This window comes from Eurytemora carolleeae, unplaced genomic scaffold (genome assembly GCF_000591075.1).
Source record: "Eurytemora carolleeae unplaced genomic scaffold, Eaff_2.0 scaffold193, whole genome shotgun sequence".
Classification (NCBI taxonomy): domain Eukaryota; kingdom Metazoa; phylum Arthropoda; class Copepoda; order Calanoida; family Temoridae; genus Eurytemora; species Eurytemora carolleeae.
In genome coordinates, this window is record NW_019396638.1 from 3466 (window position 1) to 29881 (window position 26416).

The window sequence follows — 26416 nt, forward strand, 5'->3', positions numbered from 1 at the left end:
TAACCTACATATAGGCTACTAAAAAATTCACAAAATTGAGGTTTTTTCACACCAAAAATTTGTAAAGAGGTGGGTAGGAATTTGTGATTTATCACCCCAGTATCTACAGAGTTTCAAAGATGAGTAATAATTTAATAGTTAACGTGCAGAAAATGTCCTAATTGTGACTTCAAGTTAATGTTACCAAGAATATGGACTAAGGTACAGTAGGTACAACAAGAAATCTATAACCTTTAGGCTATTTTACTTCCACATAGCAGCCAATGATGGCATTATGATATCAAAAATCAGCTTGATTAGTCTCAGTAATTATTTTCAGTCCGCTATTTGGACTTTGATGTTGGCAGCTATGACAAGATAAATTATCTTGTTGAAGTACCCCTCTATAAAGATATTTAAAGATAAATTAAGAGGTTTCTTACCCATATATTGTTGATTTGGATTGGAGAGAGATTGGTACATTCACATCCTCCAGTTTCAGGATTGTACTTAAACTTAGTTCCTCTTATCTCAAGATCCTTAAAATCCCTGAAAACACACATTTGCATGACCGCGCCCGGCTCACAATGATAAACTTATAACCTTTGTCTGGGCAAATGAAACAATTTTTAATTGCAGTTTTTCTATAAAAAAAAACGACTTTAAATTGTTATCCGGTATTGCAAGAGTTATATTGTGAGTTCGGTGTCAATATTTATTCGTGTACTTTGATTAGGCATTAAAAATATTATGTTTTGAAGAAAATAATTTGGAAGGAAGACGACATTTGCGAGGAAATATTTATTTACGCTTTTCTCCTATAAATAATGCATTTTTAAAATACAGGAGCATAGTTTGTGTGAACTAATATTTTCAAAGGTTTTAAAATTGTTTTTAATGTCCAAATTGTGTTGAAATAGTTAAACCACATGGGGGGTAGGCTCTCCATGAATGGCAGGACACCAGCATAAAACCCTTTAAGTTGGAGGTAATCTTTAAGGTAGGTGCTTAAAATTGTTATCAATTTAATACCAGAAATAACATAACCAGTACAATTACAGTATGTTCTTTTTAATACAAGTTATTTCAGAGAAGTCACAATTTTTTTATCGTGGAATCATGACTTCAAAATTGAATTTACAGAGGTGTAAATTTTAATTTATCTGTGCCATATTCTGTTATCTCTCTGCGGCATAAATCCGCACTTTTAAAGAAACCAGTCAATTAGGAAAATGATCCATTTTCAGAAGCAATAGTATATTCTCATTTTCGCTCCAAGGAAGGTTTAANAAATAATGTGAAAAGGGCAGTTGACTTCTTAAAAAAACATAGGGTCTCTTGAAATTACGTTGACAGTCACATAAAGGTTCGTTTTTCACCTAAAACAAGGAGAATCCACAAAATCTATGATTTAGAATTAAGAAATGTCAAATGCAAATAAAAAAATATATTTATCAATGAAGAATTCTTTGGTCAAAATGAGATGTGCAATTACCTTACTATTTCAGAATCTTTTATCTGTGTCTCGAAATCCTTTCCAGCTTCTTTTTCTCCAAGATCCTTTCCTTCATAGTACTCTTCGAACACAACTTCGTGGTTCTTGTTATCTCTTATCTTTATCCTCTCTAGTTCGAAAATACTTTTAGACATATTTTTAATTCTGTCTTGTGTATTTTCTGCCACAAATCCAACTGTTGCATCTTGATCTACCACTGGAACTAGATCATGGCTTCCAGGGGAACTGATATAAAAATAAATACTTAATATTAACTTATAAGTTCTCCCCTTGTATCTTTCTTAACTTATTCGATTTTCAATCTGGATGTGATTAAAACATTTATTTGAGGGTTTAGTGATAAATATGAAAAATCACAATTTAGCAATAAATTTACTTGAACAAATTGGTTTGCACATCATGCAGAAAACATGGTTAAGGGCCGGTAAACCCAAAGTTTTTAGTAAGGGGGGGAATGATTTGTCAAGTAAAAAAATAGCCCTGAAATAAAATGCCAACAAAAGTATTTTGAGATTACTTCAAAGTTCATGTATATAAAATGATTGAATGAAAAAAAAGAAAAGAATTACTAAAATACCTTTCAAGGAGTGAGGGTTTGAAAATAATATTCTGAGATGAAGCAGGTAGATGGGTAGCAGAGGCTGGTGGAAATGAGTATTGTGATGGACAGATTGGAGGCGAAGAGGGAGGAGGGTTAAAGCTAGTGAATGGTTGAGATTCAGTGATCGATACAAAAGGAAGAGGTTGAGAGGGAGTGATTGATACTGAGGAAGAAGATCTAATGGGAGTGCTTGATAGAGATGGATTGAGGAAGGAATCTACAAAAGAACTAGGATAAAAGGAAGGGGCATTAACTGATAGCAAGAAGGAGGATGGAGGAGAGGGAAGTGGAGATGATGGACAGTAGGATGGAGCACAGGAGGCAGGAGGTGTGGAGGATGGGTAAATAGATGGGGCTTGAGAAGAGGGATAGGACGGAGGAGCGTTGTAGGAAAGAGATGTAGCAGGGAAGGGAACAGGCGAAGAGATATCTGACATGGTGGTGCTATCATCAGAATTGTAATTCCCTAAAAACACAAGATTGTTTTACAAAGGATTTAACCATGATATAAATAGAATATACCCCCAAACAAAACAAAAACAAAATTGGACATCAATTCGGCACAAATATTCCATCATATTTTTTTTTTCAAATTTTCAAACCAGGTGGGGGGTGGAGGGACGATTTTTTGGCAACATATCTTTTTACCTTCTTACTTAATTAAGGTAACGGAAGCTTACCCGAATTTTTCCTTGGCGCCAGATCTTTAATGTCCTGCCTATTTTGAATTGAGATTTTGGCTCCCTTTCCCATTCGAGGGGGGGAAATGCTTGATCCAGGTTCATTAGCGGTTTTATACACAGAGGAGCTTTGACTAAAACATAAATATTTTATTATTATTTTTTAAACATTGTTTATCCCGCCACGACCAACCTCCCTCATGATAGTTCATTGAACCTCATGATATTTCATTTAAATTTAATTAAGTACTATCTGAAGTGCTTTTTCAATGTTAACACTTTTAACTTTTAACTGTCTGAAATTGTATCCAAACAAATTACTAATTACTTACCTAAGCTCAGACTTTGACACAGATGCATGGCGCTGTAGCATTTTCGGGTTATTTATTTCTTCTGGCATCTCTCTCGTAGGTTCAACATCTTTAACGCAAGCTACAGGTTTGTCTTCTTCAGAATCAATATCAGTATCAATATCAGTATCAAAATCTGTCTCAATATCGTCCTCCTCCTCTTCATCATCTGATGAGAACCCAGAGTTATATTCACTAAAACTTAACAAATTCAACAAGACACAAGATTAGACCACATTTTATTTATATGAATAAAAACTTAATATTTTATTTTAATTGGTTGTTTTTTGTTGAACCCCACAGAATTTAAATTCCTAATCGGTATGGTATCTTCTTAAGATATAGTTTGACGAACAACGATATTTCTCAATAGATATCTTTAAAGATACCAACAATGAATTTGCCTCAAATCTACCCTAGTCTGCAATGGCCAAAAGTTTAAGGTGGACGAGTTTAAAGAAAGATGATAAGTATGGCTATGACTTGTACATACAGCCACAGGGTGTCAGACATCATATTAGATCGATTATAGCATTAGATTTGGGACTATTAAGAAAATGTATCAGGCTAGTATGAAAAATTTCTTGCAGAAAATATCAGGTTTTTTTTAATAGTTTATAAGTATTTTGGTGTTAAAGCTTGGAGATTATACAATATGATATGGGACACTGTATAATGTATATTATATAAAGATAATTTTTTTATGCCACAATTCTAAGAATTATAGAAAAACGTTAAGTGCGAGAGATTGAGAAATTATTTGTTGGATTGAAAACTTTATCACTATACACTATACAGTACTAGTTACCGCTGTAGAAATTATGCACTTGTAGACGTTGTTGATTAGCGAGCTCTCATGTCATCCAGACTCTACAAACACTTCTCAGAATCTGGATTAGACGACATCAGTTCTCTCTCTGAAAGGCATCTGCTATGTTAAAACTGATCTTTAAACTGTGCATGTGTTTTTAAGTGTAGTATTTCAACCTGACGAGTCCAAATTTTACTTTGAAATGTCATCGTTTTTTAAGATTTTCATCACTTGGTGTTCGTAAAGAATGTAGAAAATATTTATAAAATAAATTTGTTAATTTCCTGAAGTTTATGATGTGAATATTATCCTTGGTCTTCTCTCTCTTCTCCTTTTCCGCATATGCTACATCTAACCTCTAACATTAATGAATGTATATTTTCTTTATTTTTATTTTTACTGAAGTTAAAAGAAAAGCTTACGCCTAAATCTGATGTCTTCACTAATATTAGAGAGAATAGTGCAACAGCATATTAACAATATGTTAGAGACATTCTTTCATTATGAATACCTTTAATCACGTTATTTTAAAGAAAAATTACTTTTAACTGAACAGTTTCAGACAAAATATAAATGGTCTTTATATCACTTCTAAATTCTTGAAAATCATTTTGTCATAACTTCAACATTAAAAATTTCTCAACACTGAATGGCACTTCTCTTTATTTTCATGCTCAAAAAAGATTTAATTCTTTGTAGACTATTTGTACTAATTTACTCTCAGCAAATATCTGTTGAGATTTATTCTGGAAGGGAATTAAATTGAAGGTATTTAGTTTAAAAGCTTTTTATTATGCACACTTGTATTCTATGATTTCAACATTTTTATTTTATATTGATCTATCTTAAATTATCTTATTTTAGTATTTCTAATTTTAAAACTCATCAAGACTTGCATTCAATAAATTATCAACTTTTTATTAGATTTCCATATTTTAAAAATAATTAGGTTTAAAAATATTTTTATCATAAAAAAGCTTATTTCAAAATCATCAGTATATACTATATTCTATAATTCAATCATTTTTTATCAGATTTATTTTGGAATGGTAATTGTATTAATAATGCTTTCATCAAATGTTCTTTTATTTCATTCTCTAACAAAATTCTAATTCCTTACTTGGTATATTCTGGAACTGCCCGGTTTAAGCTTAGCTGCATTGTTCAGCAGATGTATTGCAGCCTCATAATCCTGATTTATAAATTGATTCAAGGGAGTGACTGGCAGTAGCAAGGAGGGGTAGTTCAGCTCATAGTGTACCATAATAGAACAAAATATTAGGATTCACTTGGTAGCAGTTAAATGGTATTCAGTATTTTACAATTTTAAGAAATCTATGATCACATTCATGGAAAATAACAAAATTTAAGAAAATTATGATTTATATTTGTTTTGATAATATTAAACTATCTGTCATTTTACTGATAGTTTTTTCCTAATTGCAGCAAAAAGTTAATAGCAGAATTTTCTTTATGCTTTGCTTTGGAATCATTAAATTGTTTTAAAAATTGCAATTGTAAAACTGCGATTCATAGCAAGGAATCTCTCTTAAAATCCTTTTCTTTGAAAGTTGGAAAAATGTATTTCCGCTCTTTCTTGACAATTTCACTGCTTAGAAATGAATCCTAACACATTTTTTATAATGCTTAAAGCTTATCTCTCAGCTCAACTCTCCCTCTTTACTTTCCGGACACTTCTTTTAAATTGATTAATCACTTCTTAAAATTGATTAATCACTACTTTTAAATTGATTAATCACTTCTTTTAAATTGAAAAGCTTACAAAAATCATGTTTTCAGGGACTATTGCTATAATTGTTTCATAAGAAGTATTGAAAATGCTGGTCCTCTATATTATGCTTCAGTTGTAAGATAAGCTTAGTTGTGATGTAAATATCACATTGGGTGTGCCTACAAAATAAAGAAAGCTAAACAAACTTAATTTCTTGCTTTTATTTTTTCCAAAACTTAAATTAGAAATAGCTAACTACTCAAATGCATTGATGGGATAAGGGGGGGGGGGTTGGGATTCTATTGAAATTTTCAGTTTCAGGAGGTCCAGGAGGTGTTTTCAAAATCTCATTTTGAAAATATAATTTATAAATCCACCCATTTAATTTTCAGAATCCTTATTTTAAGTTAATTCAAATCCCTTTATATAATTTATACAACCTAATACAAAAAATGTTGGTCAAATAATAAAAAAGGTTACCTCTAATATTAACTTGGCTCGGCCAAACCTAAAAATAAAACATTTTAGAAAAAAAAAAAAAAAAAAAAAATCTTATTAACATACTTTTTCATGCCAACCACACTTAAGATCCCTAACTGGATTCATTGCCAGATATTACGAGATATTTAAAACCCTTTTGAAGTCAGAGCTAGTGTTTTGTGAATCTCTAGATAATACATTTTTCTCCAGCTTGTGTAGAAAAATACTTTCAGTTAAACCCCACTTCTCAACCTAAAACTTTCAGTTTAGAACCCTACCAAATTAAGAACATTCATTTTAAACCAGTTCCAAACCAAGAACATTAAGTTTAAACCCCTTCCCAACCAAGAAAATTCAATTTAACACACTTGCCATGTTTGGGAAGTTTAAAATGAATGTTCTTAATTTGGAATGGGTTTAAACTGAAAGTTTTAGGTTGGAAGTGGTTTAAACTAGTGCTGGGCTGGGAAGTAGCTTAAACCAATGGATTTAGGTTGGGAAATGAAATTTAAATGTTTTTTTTTAGGTTGTGAAGTGTTCTAACCGCTTCTCAAAATATTCAAGGTTGAATTTTGATAATGAGCCCTTTTTCTAGAAAAATATAAAATGATCATTGTTTCATTCTGTTTGTCCACATATTCACAATAATTACCATTTAAGATTACCCTAAAATCAAAAGTAATGGGTCAATTTACTTAACTTTATGCCTCAAGATTCTTAAACAATTTTGTCACATTTTCGTTAATTTTCTTGTAAAATTCACAAGTGAATATCTCAGTCACTGTCAGTTCACCGTTTTTGGTGACATTTTGTTAAGCCTATTCTAGCTTCGGGGCCACTTTAGTTTAATTAACTTAAGTCTTATTAGTTTTTTAATGTAGAATGCGTCTCTTTTAGTAAAATTCCTAAACTATTTAGAGCTAGAGACGGCTAGCGACTAAATCATCGTCCTCCCAAGGCTCCACAGCACATCTTGTATAAAAAATATAATGATATGTAAACTACTAATTGTTTACTCTACTACAGGGGTTGGCATATATATTGTATAGGGTACTCACGTGGTTTTATAATATAATTTCAGTAACTGATAATTCATTGTTATCTACATCCTATTTCAGTAAATGATTTTGTATTGATATATATGCTGACCACAGTACAAAAGGCTCACATTGGTAACCCAACATCTAAATATACACTTTGCTTGTCTATATGTTTGTTTGTGTCCAATAAACTTCAACTGAACCAATCGGGCCCAATTTTTTTGTGGGACCTCACATGACCATAGGGCAGATTTATGGATGATCAGAATTTCTATGATTAGCCTCCAACAAAATTGGCTTTTCATTAAATTTTAAAATCCATGATTTTTTTTTTATAAAATCCACAGATTTCTTTTAGTTTTTCTTTTACAATGTACACAAAGAGAAAATGCTCCCAAATTTAATAGAAGATGGTCAGGAATAGTCCTGAAAGCCTAGTTTAAAATGAATGGTTAATAAAAGTTTGCTAAACCCACCCGCATATGATTTCCTTCTAATTAAGATTCTTAAGATAAAGAATTAAATCAAAACTTTTAAACCTAATTCTATTTTATACTTATAGCACTGGCGGACTGTGTGAACTTTGTGCTCTATTGAGTGTACTGTAATTGTTAATAATCATTAAATCTAGTAAGGTCTTTTTTGACATTTAGTAAAGAACATGGCTTTCACCAGGAGGAATCAATGGAGACTGCACACTGCTAAAAATGGGCCTTCAGGTTTCAAGTCAAATTTTTAATTATTCTTAAAGTCCTGAAACATTTTGTATCAAAAAATCAAACCCCTAAGACTGTCAAAATACGGACCAAAAGTCGTTTTTATGTAATTCCTACTAATTTACTTCAAAAACACTTTTTTAGGCAGTAACTAGGCTATAATTGCCAAAAGGTTCACTAAAGGCTTTGATTTTTTGTTAAAACGTGTCTAATGACTGAAAAGGAAAATTCAAAAAATTTGGGGACCCTTCCATTAACGGTTCTAAAAATATCACAAAAAAAAAAAACACAGAATAAGCTTAAAACTACAATTACATTTGAGTTAAGACCTGAAAATGCGCTTGATTTCTTTAAAATGGATTTACTTATTATTCCCTAGGTGGCATTTTCTGAAAATTGAGATTATAACTCAGGAGACTGCATATTAATATATTCCAAAGAAAAAATTTAGGTGTTTTGACTTGAAACCTGGTCCATTTTCAGCAGTGTGACTGGCAAGTTTATTACAAGTGAACCTGCATTTACAGTGAGCAAAAATTATGATAATTATGCATTCAGAAATTTCGGTAAAAATGACTTTGTAATTTTGCAGCGGACAAGATAATAATGAAAAGATTATTTCTCTTTTCATAAAAAAAAATTCATTTAAATAAAAAAAATTCATTTTAGGGGAAAATAAAAACAATTTGGGCCAAGAAGCATCAAAAAGGATGAAAGAAATTGTCTTTTGATGAAAAGTCTTTTTCTCCAAATTCATCAGAAGAAATCCTTCTCTCCCTGAAGAAGGGCATAAAATTCTTAATATTTTATACTCCTAGAATATTGGTCTGTATAGGGCATGTACATCTTTGAATTATCATATGAAATTTTTTTGACAACCAATTACCGTCTGGAAAAAGAAAAAAAATCACAATTCTGTACAGATCCAAATTAGTAAAATGTGTTCTCCATCTGTAAATGCACAACTAAAAAGTAGGAAATATATTCCTATGTTTTTTTTTTTACATCGTCCATAACAACGAGAAATTTGCTTTGAACTGAATTTTTTTTACAAATTGGGTATTTTTTGTATTCATGTTATGAACAAAAAAAAAATATTAATCGATGAGATCTTGACAGAATAAACCTGTAGAATGTTTTGTAGTTGGTTGAAGATATCTCCAATATTTCTCTGCAACAAAGGCAGACAAGTTCAGGTTTACCAGTTCGGAGCCCACATGCAGCCTTTGATAAATAAGGGATTGAATATAGATTTATCAAAATAAAGGAAATATTTTAGCAGTTGATTGGAAATATCTTTAATATTTCTCCTGCAACACAGACAGGCAAGTTCGGGTTTACCAGCGGGTTTTTTATCATCAGGATAAAAATTTAAGTTCCTTATGGTTCAAAAGCGTGTACTTTTGAGAAACTGAATTTGTAAAATTGCTTTAAAGTAAATTAAATAAAAGTGACAATTTGTTTTGTTTTAAGTACCAGGTTGCGTGGTCTAACTTTTCCTGCTTAGAAGACAAAATATATATTTTTTAAATTTTGGCATTGACGTTTTTTATTACTGAAAAAAATATCAAGCTGGATTTTTTAAGTAATGCATTCTTATTAATAAAGAGAATGCATAACATTTCTTCACGTTGCTATAAGACTAAAAGAAAAAAGTTGTAAAAACAAATTATTCTTTTATTCTTCGCAACACTTCTGACAGCCTTCAATTCTAGAGAAACCATTACTTCACAACAAATTCTTTCATTATAAAACTCATTTATTTTCTAGTTTGTTAGAAAGAACAGCTTTAGGAAGAAAAAAGAAAAAGACGGTATTTTTCAAAATTACTTCCTAAGAGGCAAATTTCTAATTCGAGAAAAATATAAGATCAAATAAATTCTTTTGTTATATACAATACTTAGTTAGAAAAACAAACAAGGAAAAGTCCTACATGCAAATTCTCATTTAGCAGGTGTACAAAGCTGACCAGAAACTAAATAGTTTATCAAGCTAGTTTATGGATGGATTGAGACTTATCTTTTTTTGGGGGGAGGGGAGGGGAGAGGTGGGAGAGTAAAATTGACCTGATTTAAAAGCAATTTGATCAGCAACTTCTCCATTTGTTTCTGTTCCTCCTCATTCTAAACGAAAAAACAGGTAGTAAACGTAATTTATGTGGTCCACCATCGAAAATATCGATTCTCAATTAAATATACAAGCTGCAATGTCATAAATGTGTGCCCTCAAGTGCGTGTCCTCAAGTGTGTGTCCTCAAGTGCAGGTCCTCAAGTACGTGTCCTCAAGTGGGTGTCCTTAATGTGCGTCCTCGATGTGTGTCCTCGATGTGTGTCCTCGATGTGTGTCCTCGATGTGTGTCCTCAATGTTTGTCCTCAATGTGTGTCTTCGTTTGTCTTCTTCAATGTGTGTCTTCAATGTGTGTCTTCAATGTGTGTCTTCAATGTGTGTCTTCAATGTGTGCCTTCGTTTGTCTTCAATGTGTGTCTTCAATGTGTGTCCTGAATGTGTGTCCTGAAGGTGTGTCTTCAATGTGCATTTTCAATGTGTGTCATCAATGTGCGTCTTCAATGTATGTCTTCGTTTGTTTCAATGTGTGTCTTCAATGTGTGTCCTAAATGTGTGCCCTAAATGTATGTCTTCAATGTGTGTCCTAAATGTGTGTCCTAAATGTGTGTCTTCAATGTGTGTCCTAAATGTGTGTCCTAAATGTGTGTCTTCAATGTGTGTCCACAATGTGTGTTCTCAATGTGTGTCCTAAATATTTTTGCTCTGTGTATGTCCTTTATGTGTTATGTGTGTCCTCAATATGTGTCTTCGTGTATGTCCTCAATGTATGTGTTTCCTACATGTGCTTTTTTAATATGTGTCCTCAATGTGTATCGTTGGATGCGTGTTCTTCACGTGTCTTAAATGTGTATCCTCGAAGTGTTTCCTCGAGGTACGTCCCCATTGTGAATGATCAATGTGGGTCATGAGAGTCATGACCAGCTTAATGCTTAATCATTTGTGCATTTGCATTTGTAGTGAATACTTTTTTGAAACGAAAAATGTTGATACTGATAAGAGCTAGCAATACGGAACACGTTAATCCACCTACTTTAAATTTTTCTATAAAACTTGACTCGAAAAACAAAAGTTGGAGATATCTTTGATAAAGTAGGTCTTTCCAAGATAGAACATATATGCGATCTTTTGGTAAATATGAGCAGACAGTGCTTTTTTCTAAATATTTAAAATTAAAATCTCTGTTAGCTTATTTGTCTGTCCAATCCTAACTCAGAAACCCCTTACCGAATGTTAATGACGAAGGGCGCTACCCGACAATTATACCCTGCAAACAAGACAGGATTAAAACTGAATTTAATGCAAGTAGATTGTTAAACATTAACCATGATGCATTCTACGAAGTTGCAAAACATTGAAATTCTCATGAAAATAGCGACATATTTATTATTTATGATATTTAAAGCATGTATCTTTCCACTATAGCAACACTGTTATTAAAATGATTAACAACCAAAACCAAAGAAAAAAATCTGCAAACCGTTGCTTGGTTTTTGTAAGAAATTGTAAACATGATTTGCTACTTTTGCGTCGTAGTCGTACTTTAAATATGGTGATTAAATGTAAAATCTTGGATCCGTTCTGTGTGATCATGAATCTGATTCTGGATCTGTCCTGTAAGATCATGGATCCGGATCTTGGTACCATCCTGTAAATCATGTATACGAATCTTGGATCTGTCCTGTAAAATCATGGATTCGTATCTTGGATACGTCACGTCCTGAAAAATCATTGATCCGGATCTTAGACCTTCCTGTAAAATGCAAGGATCCGTATCTTGGATACGTGCGTCATGTTGTAAAATCATGGATCCGGAAATATTCTCTTTATGATACTTCAAAATTTGATTCCCTTTTAAAAAAATCGGTTTTTAAAAGAGGGAATACTAATTCACATTTTCCTTTATTGTGAATATTTACCTTCAGTCTATAATTCTTGATCAACTTGAGCCCCTTCTCGAATTCTAGTGATGCCGCAAACCAATCTTTTCGTTTGTAAAACTTACATCCGGCCTAAATATATTATGAGTGAATTCACTTCCGGCGTAAGTTTTAAGTCTTCGGGTTTAAAACGTCATTTTAACAGAAAAAACAAAGGGACAATAACCGTACTTTCAAGCGACCCTCACATGTCTGATTCACAATGGTACTCTTTATATTGTGGATAATACCGTCGTTTTTCCATCATGGTAAAGTTTTTAATTCTGTAAATGACGGTCGTCTTCCCTACGTAAAATCCACAATTCACTTTAGTAGAAAAATCACATTAAGAAATTAGATTTTTTTAAACTATGATCATTAAAATAGACAAATGTTTAAAGGTTACCGCTGTGGATCGGGGAACCTCCGCTTGTAAAATAAACGCCATTTAAATTACGAAATTATGTAAACATGTTTTATTATTTATTGCTTGATTCAATATTATACGTTATCAAGTTAACCTTTAAAGGCCGTCCTACTTTCATTCTCAGATCTCTAAATGACTTTTCAAAATCAAAGCTAGAGAAAATACACAAATATTGAAGAAAAAAAATTGTTCAAAAATTAAAAACTGTTAACTTGTCCTGAAACTACCAAGTTTTTAAAAATAATAATTTTTTTTTTCCAGTGTAAAAAATAACAAAAAAAATGTAATACTTTTCCAGTTTTGATTTCATGAAAAACTTAAAAAGATGAGATGCCCTAAATATTGCACAAATAATCCTTAGCTTAGGTTTCAAATATGAAACCGAACATTACAATGCAAAAATGTTTTTCCCTAAAATATTTTCTTTAAAATTTTTTTATATTTTATCATAATCTTTTTTGTCTTAAAAAAAAAGGATTTTGGCGTATCAGACAAAATAATAATTCTCTAGAAATTATAGAACTGCATACTCGGGAAAAATTTAACAATATTTTCTACAAAATATGGAGCAACTGAAAAAAGAAACAGCTCGTTGATAATTTTTCTTTTTTAATTTTGAATTATCTGCAAACTATTTACAAAGGATGAGGCTTCCAGGAGACTGTACAGTGTACAAAATATCCTTTTTCACTATAAATTTGTTTTAATTCAGCTTTTTGTCTTGTCATATTTGAATATTTTTGGATTGTCATTAAAGTTTCATCTTTTGTGGGTAACCCTGTTGAAATAATCTTGTGAGGTTGTTACCTCCCACAATAACCTAAATTTCTGAACAGTAGCTTAAAGTCACCAATATTAATACCTTACGGGCTTTCCTGGCAATTCTTTTGATCTGTCTGAAGGTCATCTCATGGACAGAGGTTTCAACAGCTAGAGAAGGACATACTGTTAACTTAAAGAAATGATTTTAACAATTCAAGGGGAAAGGGAAAAATACACATTAACTGTTAAGATTTCTTAAAAGCGCTTTCTAATTATAAATATTTTTCAAATTATAATCCTGCCATTATATTAAACAATAAAACCCTGCTTTCTGACCCGCATCTGAAAAGATTGAACTCTGAGTAAGCACTGCACTGGTTCCCAATGAAAAAGATAATGTTTAAAATGTTTAAATTATCTTTTCTACATATCATAATATGTGTTCGTTCTCTTTTTTTCAATTGACAACCAATTTTCTTGTTTTTATCAAGTTTTTGTTTTGTTTACTTTCTTACGATTTTTTAACATTTTTTATATCGATTTTTATGGTTAATATATCGTAAAAACTGAAGAGGGTCCACCCAGACCAAACTAGATTTTTAAAAATGTGGAACTAACACCTATTTACTCTGAGAGGTTTGGAGCATCATAAACACCAATTTTTAAGATAATTAAAGTCGTAATTTCCTGGGAATTTTCATCTATAGAGTGGCATTTCAGATTTTCAATTTCGGATGCTCTATAGAAGTGATTTGGTGAAGCTAAAGATACGATAATAGCTACTAAATTATTGATTTGGTTTTAAGGATATCATGTTGGAATGGGGGGAAATGAAAACCAAAGCCCCTAAAAGTAGTTCAGCGAAATTAAAAACGAAAAAATATTACGAGGCATTAAAATGAAAGAACGATATCAATTTTAATTATAAGACTTACTTGGTATATCATTAAACAAGGACGATAACAATTTCCAGGTAGATCAAATGCTGAAATAGGATATAAATCTAATACTTGAGAGGTTTTAATTTAGTAATTTTAGGAAGAGGAGTACATAACATGTTTAATTTGTTTATAACCTTTTTCTAGTTAAAAGGTATTTGTTTGTTTTTTTAATTACTAAGTACAAATTATAATATTGTTCTCAATCTTTTCTTTCTTCATATATATAAATAGATATAATCTCTGTAAGAATGTATGTACGATTATAACTTAAGAACCCCTTGACCGATTTGCCTCAAATTTTGATCAGGGAACTCGGTAGAATCACAAGAATGGTCTAAGCTTGGCTTAAAAGTTTTAAATTAATTAGCTCGACTTTTTTAGGAAAAACTTAAGTGAGAGCGAGACACTATGGAAAAGGAAGACGATATCGAAGCATTGCTTCAGTATATTTGATATTGTAAGTAAGCAAATAGTGCTATTGGTAACTTTTCAAATTTAATTCGACTTTAAAAAAACGAGAAAAAAAAAAAGTTTAAGTTTTTCATTAACAAAATAAAGTAAAGAAGTTATGGAATACCCCTTAAATAATTCTACTTATGAGTAAAAAAAAGAGAAAAAAGAAAATGCATACTAAAATTTACAGGAATAAAAAGGTACTTCTGGTTTTTAGATGAATATGTATTTAGATACAACAGATCCAGATCCTCGGAACTGCTTTCAATATTTAGACTATTTTTTATAATAAAACGGTTTTATAGTAATTAAGAGAATCCAAATTTAAGGGGGAAATTGTATTTAAAATAATGCGCAACAATTAGGCCCAAAACTTTATTATCAATTTTCTTTGTTAAAAAAATTAATTCATAAAATTTCCTTTTCAGTTCTATTTTTTAAAAACCTATAACTATTAATTACTACTTAACCAGGAGATTAAGTGAGGTTTAGAACCCCAAAAAGGTCTTGGAGGCCCTTGGCTAAGTGGTTTTCCCCTCAATTTATTTATCCTCATGAAAACTCCTGGTTAAGTAGTAATTTATCGATTAATCTCCTGTTCAACGAAATAACCAACCGTGGGGGATAAAATAATAATGAAATCAATAAAACTATCAATTATGATTTTAATTCTCCTATTTCTTACTAATGCATATGGAAAAATATTTAATAAGCAAATTTAATGATTTCTAAAAATAGTAATTGGGTTTCTAAATTTCTCAATAATTAAACAGAAAACTTATGATAGAAAATTGCGACCTTAAAACTTAACGTCAAAAATTGAATTGGGTCAGGATAAGAAAGAATAACACTTTCAGAGTCTAAAACTAAAGAACGAAAATTTCTGACTTAAATTTTAAGTTCATGGTTAAATGCCACTTCTGACCTAATTTAAACCTGAACTTTAACCATGAGGTTAAATATTTAAATATTTAACCCTGTGGTTAAATATTTAACTCATTGAAATCGACGAGTTAAAATTTTAACACAGGGTTAAAATCTTCAAATCCTGCATTTTCCCTATTTGTCTTTTATTCAATCATCATTCAGCTGAGAAAGCGGTATTTAACTTTACGATATATTTAAAAGTGAAAACCTTGTGAAGTAATTTCACGTTTTAGATAAATTAATTTTTGCATGTAAACCCAAAAAACGGTTGTAACTCGTAATATATTTTGTTTTCAGTTACGTAATAACAGCTGATTAGCGATGGTTATGTAATATTCTCCGTAAATCCTTTTCTCTGATTGGTTCAGATTTTCCCGGCAAATTCAAATTTGAAATTGAGAAAGTTTAATATTTAAGTAGCTATTCATTATTTTACAGAATTTTTAACCTTGAACTTAAAATTCGCCCATTCTTTAGTTTTAGATTCAGTTTTAGATAACAGATTTTTTCTTTCTTATCCCAATATTCATGTATAACCTCTGAAAATCTTAGTCTTAATTTTAAAAAATTCTTTCTTAAAGTTATTTAAAATATTCTATTCTGGTTTTCTTTTCCAGGGTTTGTGCAATGCATCAGTTAAAACAACAAAGATATTTTGAAACTAAATCTCAGTTATCAAAACAGTTTGAATATTATTAAAGCAGACAGGGATATATCTTTTCAAAAATCAATGATTTGTTGTTCGGGTCCGACTTCAATGGATTTGAGCCAGGTCGCTGAACAACCAAACCCTATGGCCAGTTCAAATCTAGAATCACTGATTCAAAATTCAAGCTGAGCTGGGTTTCAAAATTGTTAGGATCCATTGTCGGAATTCTGCTATTATAAAGATAAATGGCAAAAGAAAAGTTAGGCAAGGAGTGGATATTTTTGAAGAATTCTTGTAAGATTCATCTCGAACAGACACTCAAGCATGGAACTGACATCTTGATGCTTACAAATAGAACCAGATGCAATCGAAAAAATGTATCTCTTTCCGACAGGTTTGGATAGTAACTGCTAACCAGGCTTGTTGTTAAGGAGTATATTAATAGCTATCAGTAGCAAAATCTGAATCAAGTTAGGTAAAAACCTCCATTCTCCATGGGTAATAAAGCGTTAAAGTATGAATGCAAGCCTTCAACGTTGATTGTAGTTTAGTATTTTTAGCCAATATATTTTTTGAGATACGAAAAACATAATTAACATCGGGTGGGTGGGTGTGGGGGGACTATTTTCCAATATATAACCCTTATAAGATATTTTTTCTAAACCTAAGGAATTTCAATATTAAGATCAGGATTGTTGACTATTTTTGTATGACTTAGATTGAAAATCTTTCTTTTATATTTATTTTTCAATATGAAGTTTACTAAAATGCAATCTAACAATCTATTTTAGAAATAGACTATTTCCTTGATTCAAATCTTTAAATTTTCATTTTTTAAAATTTTTAGATGTTCTTAACTCCCCACCCTTCCCCCTCCTTAGACCAGAGGGGACCTTTGTGGAAAAGTGAAGCTTCAGTTATAATGTTAGTTTTCAAATAAACATGAAACCCAGAATTCCAATTATCAACAGGGGCTATTTCATAGTGATGATGATCCACCAAAGCTCATGGAGTGAAATAAGTAAATGTTAGTTCCACTTCTTATTAAAAATACATTTATAAATATTTAAAGAGGTTCTGTGTACTGAGTACAGAGTGCAAGCTAAGCAAAACTGAACAATTTTAGAAAAATTGGGATTGTTTGTGTACGTATTATTAAAAACAAGTTTTTTTTCAGCGCTTCTTTTGTTTAATTTCTTATTTTTTGTTTACATTTTGAGTGAAAGTATGTGTACTGTATGAACCCCACTTCCTCTTGGAACCAAGGTTTCGTGAGATGAGTTGGCTGAATTTCTATCAATGTCTATGGGTTGGGTGGCCTTGTCAGTTCTTGACATTGTTTCTACCATGAAGATTTAAGATCATAGTTAAATTTTCAAGCTATTGATGGATTAAATTAAACTAAATAATCAAACACTCATAAGATTAATCAATGTTGTCTTCTTCTTTCACAATTTTACGGGTCTCACTTGAACACAAACTTATTAACGTTTACTTTGGTTTACTCCTTTGGTGGAAGAATGTATCTCACCTAAAACATTTTCAGCAGTCCCATGTTTATAAAAGTCTAGAACCTCAAGGGTCACCATAACCAGAGCACAGGGAGGGATCCTAGGAGCTATTCCCTAGATAAAAAAAGATTTTATAATTTTTTTGTTGAATTTGTCATGATTTTAGTTGGATTTCTTTCTTTTCAGGATTTTTTAATGCATTTTTTCATGGCGACGAACGATCCAGTGACGTGTGATCCAGTGAATTGTGATGAAATTACAATATCATTTACATATAGTATAACAGATGATCTAATTAAATCTTTGTCAAGGGTGTATATTTTTATGTTTGCCCCTATTTAAATCCAAAAATTTTCTTTGCAAAGGGGGGCTCAACCCCCCCCTGCACCCACCCCGTCACAGAAAAACTTCTTCGAAGTTTATGCGGGCTTCGGAAACCTGTAAAATATACCTGTTTTTAAGTTGTGGGTTTGGATAAAAAAATATAATTTTTAAGGGGGGGGGCAAAAATATGAATCTCACAAATAATATACACCCCTGATCTTTTTATAAGTAAGAATTTACTAATATCAATTTTATGTACCCCATTTGATAAAACAAGATGCCTGTCAATTCTAACCATTTAATACAAGTTAAAAATTATAAGTTTCTAAATTTTTTCTGATACCGACAATTTCTGCCGATTTAGGTTTTGGGAGGTTGAACTGGAAATAGTTAACCTTCTTATGTAACATATAAAGAACTTTACTTACAAACTAAGACAAAGATTGTGGATTTTAACCAAACTTATTATTCCTGAGCAGTGAGCAGGGCAGAAGGAAAAGGCTCCAAAAATCATAGTTTAAAACAAGGAGAATTGAATAGAAGGAGGGGGCGATAGGGTTTTCGTACACTTTACTGTTGGACGAGGGAGGGAGTCCAGAGTTCCTCAAATAGTAATCACCGCCACCCAAATCTGTATTAGTAATCACCGTAAAATTTTGTTTTCTGTGATTTGAATTTAATGCACTTTTAACACAATTTTCGACATCTATCGGGGTTTTATGGCATCTGTATTGACTTAAACTAAATTTTCAAATTATTTTCAGATTTGTTTGGTCAACAAAAACTGAGAATTAAGGCACAGTTCATTTTAGCCGAATCTTAGATCCAATTCGCCACTTTAATGACTGCATTTCATGATTGGCGTCAAGATACAAAAAAGGTCGGGCTGCCTGTTTACTAAAAATGATCTCATCGCGCCCAAAGTAATATCCATCTCCATTTAAAAGATATTTTCAAAAAAACTTTACAGTGTTTAGATTTTTGTATTCGCCAACTCGAGTTCAACATCTACAACAAAACTAATTATATGCATAGAAAGGACTTAAAATTTTGAAAAATTAGTCTCATCACACCAACTACTGAAAATGAAGTATTTAGTCCACTAATAATGGGTTAAAGTTTCCTCTCTATATAAGGAGTTTAAAACAACATTCAGAGGAAAATGCCGCAAACATTCTTAAAGCGAAACTTGAAACTAAAAAACGTAATATATTTCTAGCACTTAGTGTGGCATATTTATTGATTTATTTTCGAAACTAAGGAGCAATAAAGAAAGCTTTGACAAAATTGTACACCATAGGGCCATTAAAAGAGGTCAATATGGTCTTATTTCTAAGAAATAAACGATTTGATTTTATGCTTTTTTGGGCTGATTACTATTTGAGGTGGTGGAGATTATCAATTGAGGAGCGCGCTTGCAGCAAAACAGATTTGGGTGGCGGTGATTACTATTTGAGGAACTCTGGACTCCCTCCCTCGTTGGACTGCCGAAGAACAAGTTTTTGCGTAACAACAATAACAAAGGCAGCCGATCTAATGTAAACAAACACGAGTTAGTATACGGTGAATCTTCATCTAACGCCAGAGATGCGCTATATGTCTGTTTATCATTTGTGTTATTGTTTACAATCTTTATTATTGTTGTTACGCAAAAACTAGTTCTTCAGCAGTCCAAAAAACGTCACAGCAAATTGTACGGAAACCCTATCGCCCCCTCCTTCTATTCAATTCTCCTTAGTTTAAAATATATTATTTTTGCACTAAAAGTCACAAACTCAGACATCAATATTTATTTTTTCTGTCCTTTTTGCTGTAATAATTTCCATATTTATTTTTGACTTGTCTGCTTGATTGTTGGTAACAATATGGCCCGATTTTTATTTGAATTTTTTTTGGAATTCCACCGAAGAAAACAGAAAAAAATGCAATATATTTTACTTAGTTAATAGTTATTTTTTATATTAAATCAGTTGCAATCACAGTAACATTAAAAGTTGGAACAAGTTGCGCAAAATACAAGATTATTTATGAATAGAGATTAATACTGCAATCTCCCTACCTTTGAACCATAAGCATATTCATGACGTATGATGAAAACGGCAATCTCCCTCTTGGTCATACTCTGTATACCAAGCTTCATGCCTTTTAATATTCCTCCTAAAAAATATTCTTTGAAATGTTAATTTTTACTGGCACGTTATTCAATTCATACTGGCACGTTATCCGTATTGGCACGTGAACTCATACCGTTACGTTAATGACTGATGGCAAATAAAATATAAATGGACACTTAATGAAGTATAGTATTGCAGATTAAGTGCGCGCATTTGCAAATGTTCCGGCCAACTCAAGGAGAGACAAAATTTGTCCCACTAAACATAACAAGAACAAGACGACGACTTTAAATAATGTCAATGAAACCACAGATTGAAAGAAAGATTGGGACACCCTGTAGCAAAAATGGAAAGAAATATTGGACGGAAAAAACTGTCATACCTTCCTGCATTTGCTGTACACCTTATAAAAAGAAATTGAACTTTTCCTCTAAAAATGTCCACTTTCATATGCCCATTGCACGCACAGTGCAAAAAAGATCAAAACAAAATTGTGTCACCTTCTTGCATGTCCACTTTCAAAGGTTCCTTCCGATGTACAGTACTGTCTGCTGGGTCCAGACTATTTTCTATTTCTACAGTGTAGTGAACACTTACAACACTATCCTTTGGAACCTGAAATATTTCCACTTAATTAACTGTGGTGACTCTCTATTTATAGAATGGCATTTAAGATTCACAACTACACCCCTTACAGGTTTTTCTGAAAAGGATTAAGGATATGTCAATGTTTAACTGTTAAAAAAATAATTATTTTGTGAGTGCTCTGAATAAGTGACATTTTTGAATCTTTTACAACGACGATATCTTCCACATTATTTATCAGATAAAGGTTAAAAGAGGTGTGAATTGAGCATACCCCACTTTTTAAATGGAAGGTCACAATAATTCCTTTTAAATACCCTCCCCCCTATTTCTACTAACTAACCAATCTGAACAGTTAATTTTATAATCCATGAAGTTTTTAATAAAACAAGGTTTCTAACAAAACAAGATTTTACATTTAAAGATTTTTTTTAATTGATTCTAAAATTCAGGTTTGTTAAATCTTCCCTTCTATCCTAGAGTTACCCTCAAAGGATAAAAATTTAATCTTATTTATTAAGAATACGTTTAGAAAATTTTCCGAATTTGTCGTTCTTCGGTGTGAGTTGTTTTCAACATTTTTCTCCATAAAGACGCAACAGATAGAAGATTAGTAGCGATCAAAAACGCTTTTTTATCGCATTAAGCCTTTACCCCCTTTCATTTTTCGCGAACACTCCCTTTAATTACTGTGAATAAATCTTAGTAGGGGCGTGCATAATGCATATAGAAGGGTAGAGTACGCTGAAAAGACTCTACCCAACCATTAAAGTAAGAGGTATATTTTAGTTTTGTGATTTGGCATTTTAAAGTTGGTCCAGTAACATATCATATAACATATCATATAGGAGTATCTCCAAGGGTTAACGTTGAAATACGCACATAATACACAAAAAATCAAGTGTTTTCTGCATTAAATTTTTTATATTTGACTTCCACAATTCTGTTAATTAATTTATTCTTTCTAAATTTTCTGATTAGTCTCGAAAAACGCAATAGAGCCAAAAACGATCAGAATTGATGTAGGTCACCATATATGTAGTATCGCACTTACTTATCTCAACAAAATCTTAATGGGGGCCTAATTAATGACACGACAAAATTATGACAATCATACATGCATCGCATTATACATACAATCAGATAGAAAAGTTTAATTGCATAATCTAAAAATACAATCTCTAGGAAGCTAGATAATATGAAGTGTAATCATAGGGTTGAAAAACAATTATCATGTTTGATGATCGACTACAAGTAATTGATTCTCCCTCCTGCATATACATGATTAATGATGCATCAAAATAAATCCTGGATTCTGACTAGATATAACAGTAAATAAAAGAAGCTATAACTGAACTAATTAACAGATTGTAACCACAAATATGCAATTTGTTAATCACATGTCTCCTTCCCTTTTCGTTCTCCTCTCTCCTATGCATAAAATCTTATTTTGACTGGTTATAATTTGGTTATGATCTGGGTATATTCTGGTTATGATCTGGTTATAATCTGGTTATAATCTGGTTATGATCTGGTTATGATCTGGTTATGATCTGGTTATGATCTGGTTATGATCTGGTTATGATCTGGTTATGATCTGGTTATGATCTGGTTATGATCTGGTTATGATCTGGTTATGATCTGGTTATGATCTGGTTATGATCTGGTTATGATCTGGTTATGATCTGGTTATGATATGGTTATGATATGGTTATGATCTGGTTATGATCTGGTTATGATCTGGTTATGATCTGGTCATGATCTGGTTATGATCTGGTTATGATCCGATTGTGATCTAGATATGATCCATGATTTGGTTATGATTTGGTTATGATTTGGTTATATTCCGGTTATGATCTGGTTATGATCTGGTTTTCTTGCTAAATCAAGAAATTTTGGTTTAGGATTTTTTATTTTGTAATTGTTAAAAAAATGCCATCTTATATTTCACTGCTTTCTGATATTATTTATGCAACAGAAAAGACAGTAGAAAACAGAAAATTTGGAAGATGATGACCGGATGCAGGGGGGATCTTAACCTAACCTAACCCTAAATAACAAAAAAATTAATAATAATAAATTTGCTGAAAAATAAATGGTCATGTACAAAAAATTGATAGGAGGGGGGGGCCGGGGGGGGGGTCCAAAAATCGTATACTAGGACAGACCCCAACCCTAGATGAATAAATGATTTCCACTAAGCCTTGGATAAATAAATTATTTCAACCCAAGATAAATATATTATTTTTAACCAAATTCCGACATATCTTTGAACGTTTTACAGTATTTCTCGGATTTTAAAGTTTAAACTATTAAACCTATAATTCCCTTCACAAAACATAATTAAACCTGATTGCTGTGAAATTAATGGATCCTGTTCCTTGAATCTCGCCCAAGCTTCAGCCACGTCGTACATTTTATATCTAATCGACTAAGAATTCATTGTGTATTTAACAAATTAAAACGTCGTAAACAAGCAGATCTTTACTTTGTTAAAATTTTTAATGTGACAATTTTTTTATCAACAATTAAACTTCATAGCATGCAGCGCAGGTTCCAGAATCCATCAGGCATAAATTGACCAATAAATACCCGTGCCCTTTCCAGTGAACGTTAAAGCCCGTGAGTCAAGTGTGCATAACTACAACAGCTGTATACAGGCAGAGCTGACGCTGAGTCTGACTAAACCAGTTTTGAGTACATTTGTACACTATGTACTCTACTTTTGTATGCACAGAACAAAGGGGATTCAGGATTGTAACTTCAAGTGTTGCATTTGAAAAAGGGCCATTAAAGAATTATACAATTAATTTTTGCATATATGGACGTAAACAGGATTAAAATTGGAGGGAGGAAGGGGTGGGGGACATCCCCTAGAACCCCCACCCCCAGGGGTGTACTGAGGGTTTTTCCTGGAGGGGGTGGGGGACGGGAAACTTTAGGCGAAATTTTTTTTTCGGTTCACCCCTCTAGCAGTTCTCCCCCCTTGAAACCGGGAAAAAAAGTTTTAAACTGAATATGCATCCTATAAGTTGGCACATATTCTTATCTCCATTTTTCAAGGGCGTTTAACCCTATTTTTCCTGACGTCTGGTTTCATGACTTGTTCCCGGGAGGGGGGAATCAAATTGACCCCCCCCCTCTATTTTCTTATTGTGATGCAAATCTATAACATTTGATATATTTTTGGAAAGCCCTTGGGCTCTACTTCAATAATCTACTTCAAAAGAAAAGCAAATATGTAAAAATCAAAATATTTATTGTGAAATCTATTTATTCAGCAAAAAAAATTGTTCTCGCAAATTGCAACAAATCATATATTTTTGAAAAGCCCTTGATTAAGCGAATTCATATGTGGAAAAACATTTGCAAAATTTTTGAAACCTAATGTGTATTAAAAAAACTGAAAATGTACAAATTTCCTTTAAAGGCGCCTGTGCAAAAACCTGTTCAAAATTTTGTTATATGCTTTTCAAAGAAATATAAAATGTTGAAAACTGATGACTAGAAATAGGTCTAAATATAGATTTAGTCTGGTATGGGTAAAATAAGGCATTTAGGCAGTAGTTCTAAGGACTCAGGCAGTATGTAGTGATGTGTTAGTTAGAAAGTCAGAAAATTTGAGCTTCCTAGCTTAAATACTTTTTGAGTTATCGCAAAAAAAAGATAAGGTTAAATTGACCCCCCTCACCCCAGGATAAAAAGGGTTAATCTGTAAAAGATCTGCAGCATGAATAACAAAAGCTTTAGACTATATTCAATTTTTAAAACCGACTTACATTTTTTTACTGCCCTGCATCCCAAAAGAATTTGTTGGAAATCTTGCCCCCACCCAAGGGCGTATACAGAAATAAATCTAGGGGGGCAAGATTTTCGCGAAGCGCAAAAAAATTTTTTGCCCCCCCCTAGGAGCTCCTAGGGGGGGGGCAAAATTCGAACTGTAAATTCATAACACTTGGCTTCTTGGATATCAGGCATAAGTATAAGATACTTAAAAGGCACACATACAGTCCAAATAATTACCTTCTAAGCACTACTTTATCTCTCCTTCAAACAAAACTAGCAGAAAAAAACATTGTTTCTAAAAAATCGACATTTTATTTTATTATTGCAGAATTCTAGGCCCCCCCCCCTTTACAAGTCTAGGGGGGGGCACTGCCCCCCATGCCCCCCCTGTATACGCCCTTGCCCCCACCACCCCCACCCCTTGTCTAAAATCCTATGTACGCATAGCTGTTGAAAAATTAAAAGCAATGAAAATGCATGCAAATAATTGAATAGTTTTAACCTTTGTGATTTCAATTGATCTAGATTTATATGAGTGGTCATTACGGTTTGGTTAAAATAATGATAATTGTGTATTCGGTTTATTGTGCAAAACTCTGTTTGATTTTTTGGCACATGCATTTTGCGGTCTTCGGTTTCAAACTTGTTACGTCATGTTGTTAGGGGAGTTAGGGGAACAGTAAAAATCGAGTTTTATGATATTGGAAAATTTTACTGATAAGGCCTAAAAGTAATGCTGAATGTAGATTTGAAAATTAAGACAATTTTTATGGACTAGGGAATGCAATTATGAAAAAAAAAATTAAAAGTTTTTCAGAATGGTCGGGGGTTTGAGTTGGTTGAATTCAAAGAATCAATTAAATTGAAACTTTGTGTAAGTCGACAAATATAAATCATAATTGTCAATGAAGTTCATTTTATCATGTTCTCCTTTCACTCTATCTTTTACGTTTCATTTAATCTTTTTCTATTTATCCATTTTAATTTTATATGTACCAGGGCTAAATTTATAACCTTTTAATCCTCGACACAATTGTAAAAAATATTTTTTATATTTTAAAATAATTTAAAAAAAAAAATAGAATTTGTTTTTAAAGAAGAAATATGATTATAAATATCTATCAAACCTTAACAAAATTCTAAATATTTTACTGTACCCTATAGATAAAGTGTATCAAATTCCAAACAACTGTATCAATTTTTTTGCACCAGTTATTCTTCTGCGAATTGAAATTAAATATGAAAAAATAAAACGAAAAATCCTAAATTTCAAAAGTGTGTATTACAAGATTTAAAAAAAACAAAGATCGCCTTTTCAGCTTTCTAAAATTTGCTTTGATTTTTAAATTGACATTTTTAAAGTTGTTTTTCCAATTTTAGTGAGAAAATACATTTTCCAAATGTACTGAATAAAAAATCATTAGATGTTAGTTTTCACACTTTCTATCTGTAAACTCCAGTTGTAGAAAGTAAGAGAAATGAAGTTTACAGATAAAAAGCTGAGAACTGGAGTTTACAGATAGGAAGTGGGAGAACATAGAGTTAACAAATAGAAAGTAGGAGAACTAGAATTAACAGATAGAAAGTAGGAGCACTGGAGTTAACAGATAGAAAAAAGTAGGAGAACTAGAGTTTACAGATAGGAAGTAGGAGAACTAGAGTTTACAAATAGAAAGTAGGAGAACTAGAGTTTGCAGATAGAAAGTAAGAAAACTAGAGTTTACAAATAGAAAGTAGGAGAACTAGAGTTTACAGATAGGAAGTAGGAGAATTAGAGTTTACAGATAGAAAGTTGGAGAACTAGATTTTACAGATAGAAAGTTGGAGAACTAGATTTTACAGATAGAAAGTGGGAGAACTGGAGTTTGTAAACTTATATTTTTGGAACAAATAAGAAAGAGGAATTTACTTCTTTCGTTCAATTTTCAGGGGGAGGCCGAATTTTTTCTAATCTCCGGCCATGGGTTTTAAATTTAATCATTTTTTTACTTTTTAAAAAGATTCCTTAAGAGAAATTTTAATTGTCAATGTCCAATATTATAGATATA

At 31.9% G+C, this 26416-nt stretch overlaps 1 protein-coding gene across 1 annotated transcript; it reads right to left on the bottom strand.

The window, feature by feature from the left end:
- Positions 1-422: 422 nt before the first annotated feature.
- LOC111706715 (uncharacterized) lies at positions 423-20628 on the bottom strand (the record flags this gene model as incomplete). The annotated part of the gene is given in 16 exon segments (XM_023479639.1): positions 423-528; positions 1475-1720; positions 2073-2562; positions 2777-2910; positions 3109-3321; positions 4222-4295; positions 5058-5129; positions 6150-6177; positions 9032-9129; positions 9972-10028; positions 11890-11982; positions 13179-13268; positions 14014-14063; positions 17580-17673; positions 19943-20040; positions 20498-20628. Coding segments are annotated over 16 exon segments (1953 nt in total), but the record flags the coding sequence as incomplete, so codon positions are not given.
- Between the last annotated feature and the right edge of the window lie 5788 nt (positions 20629-26416).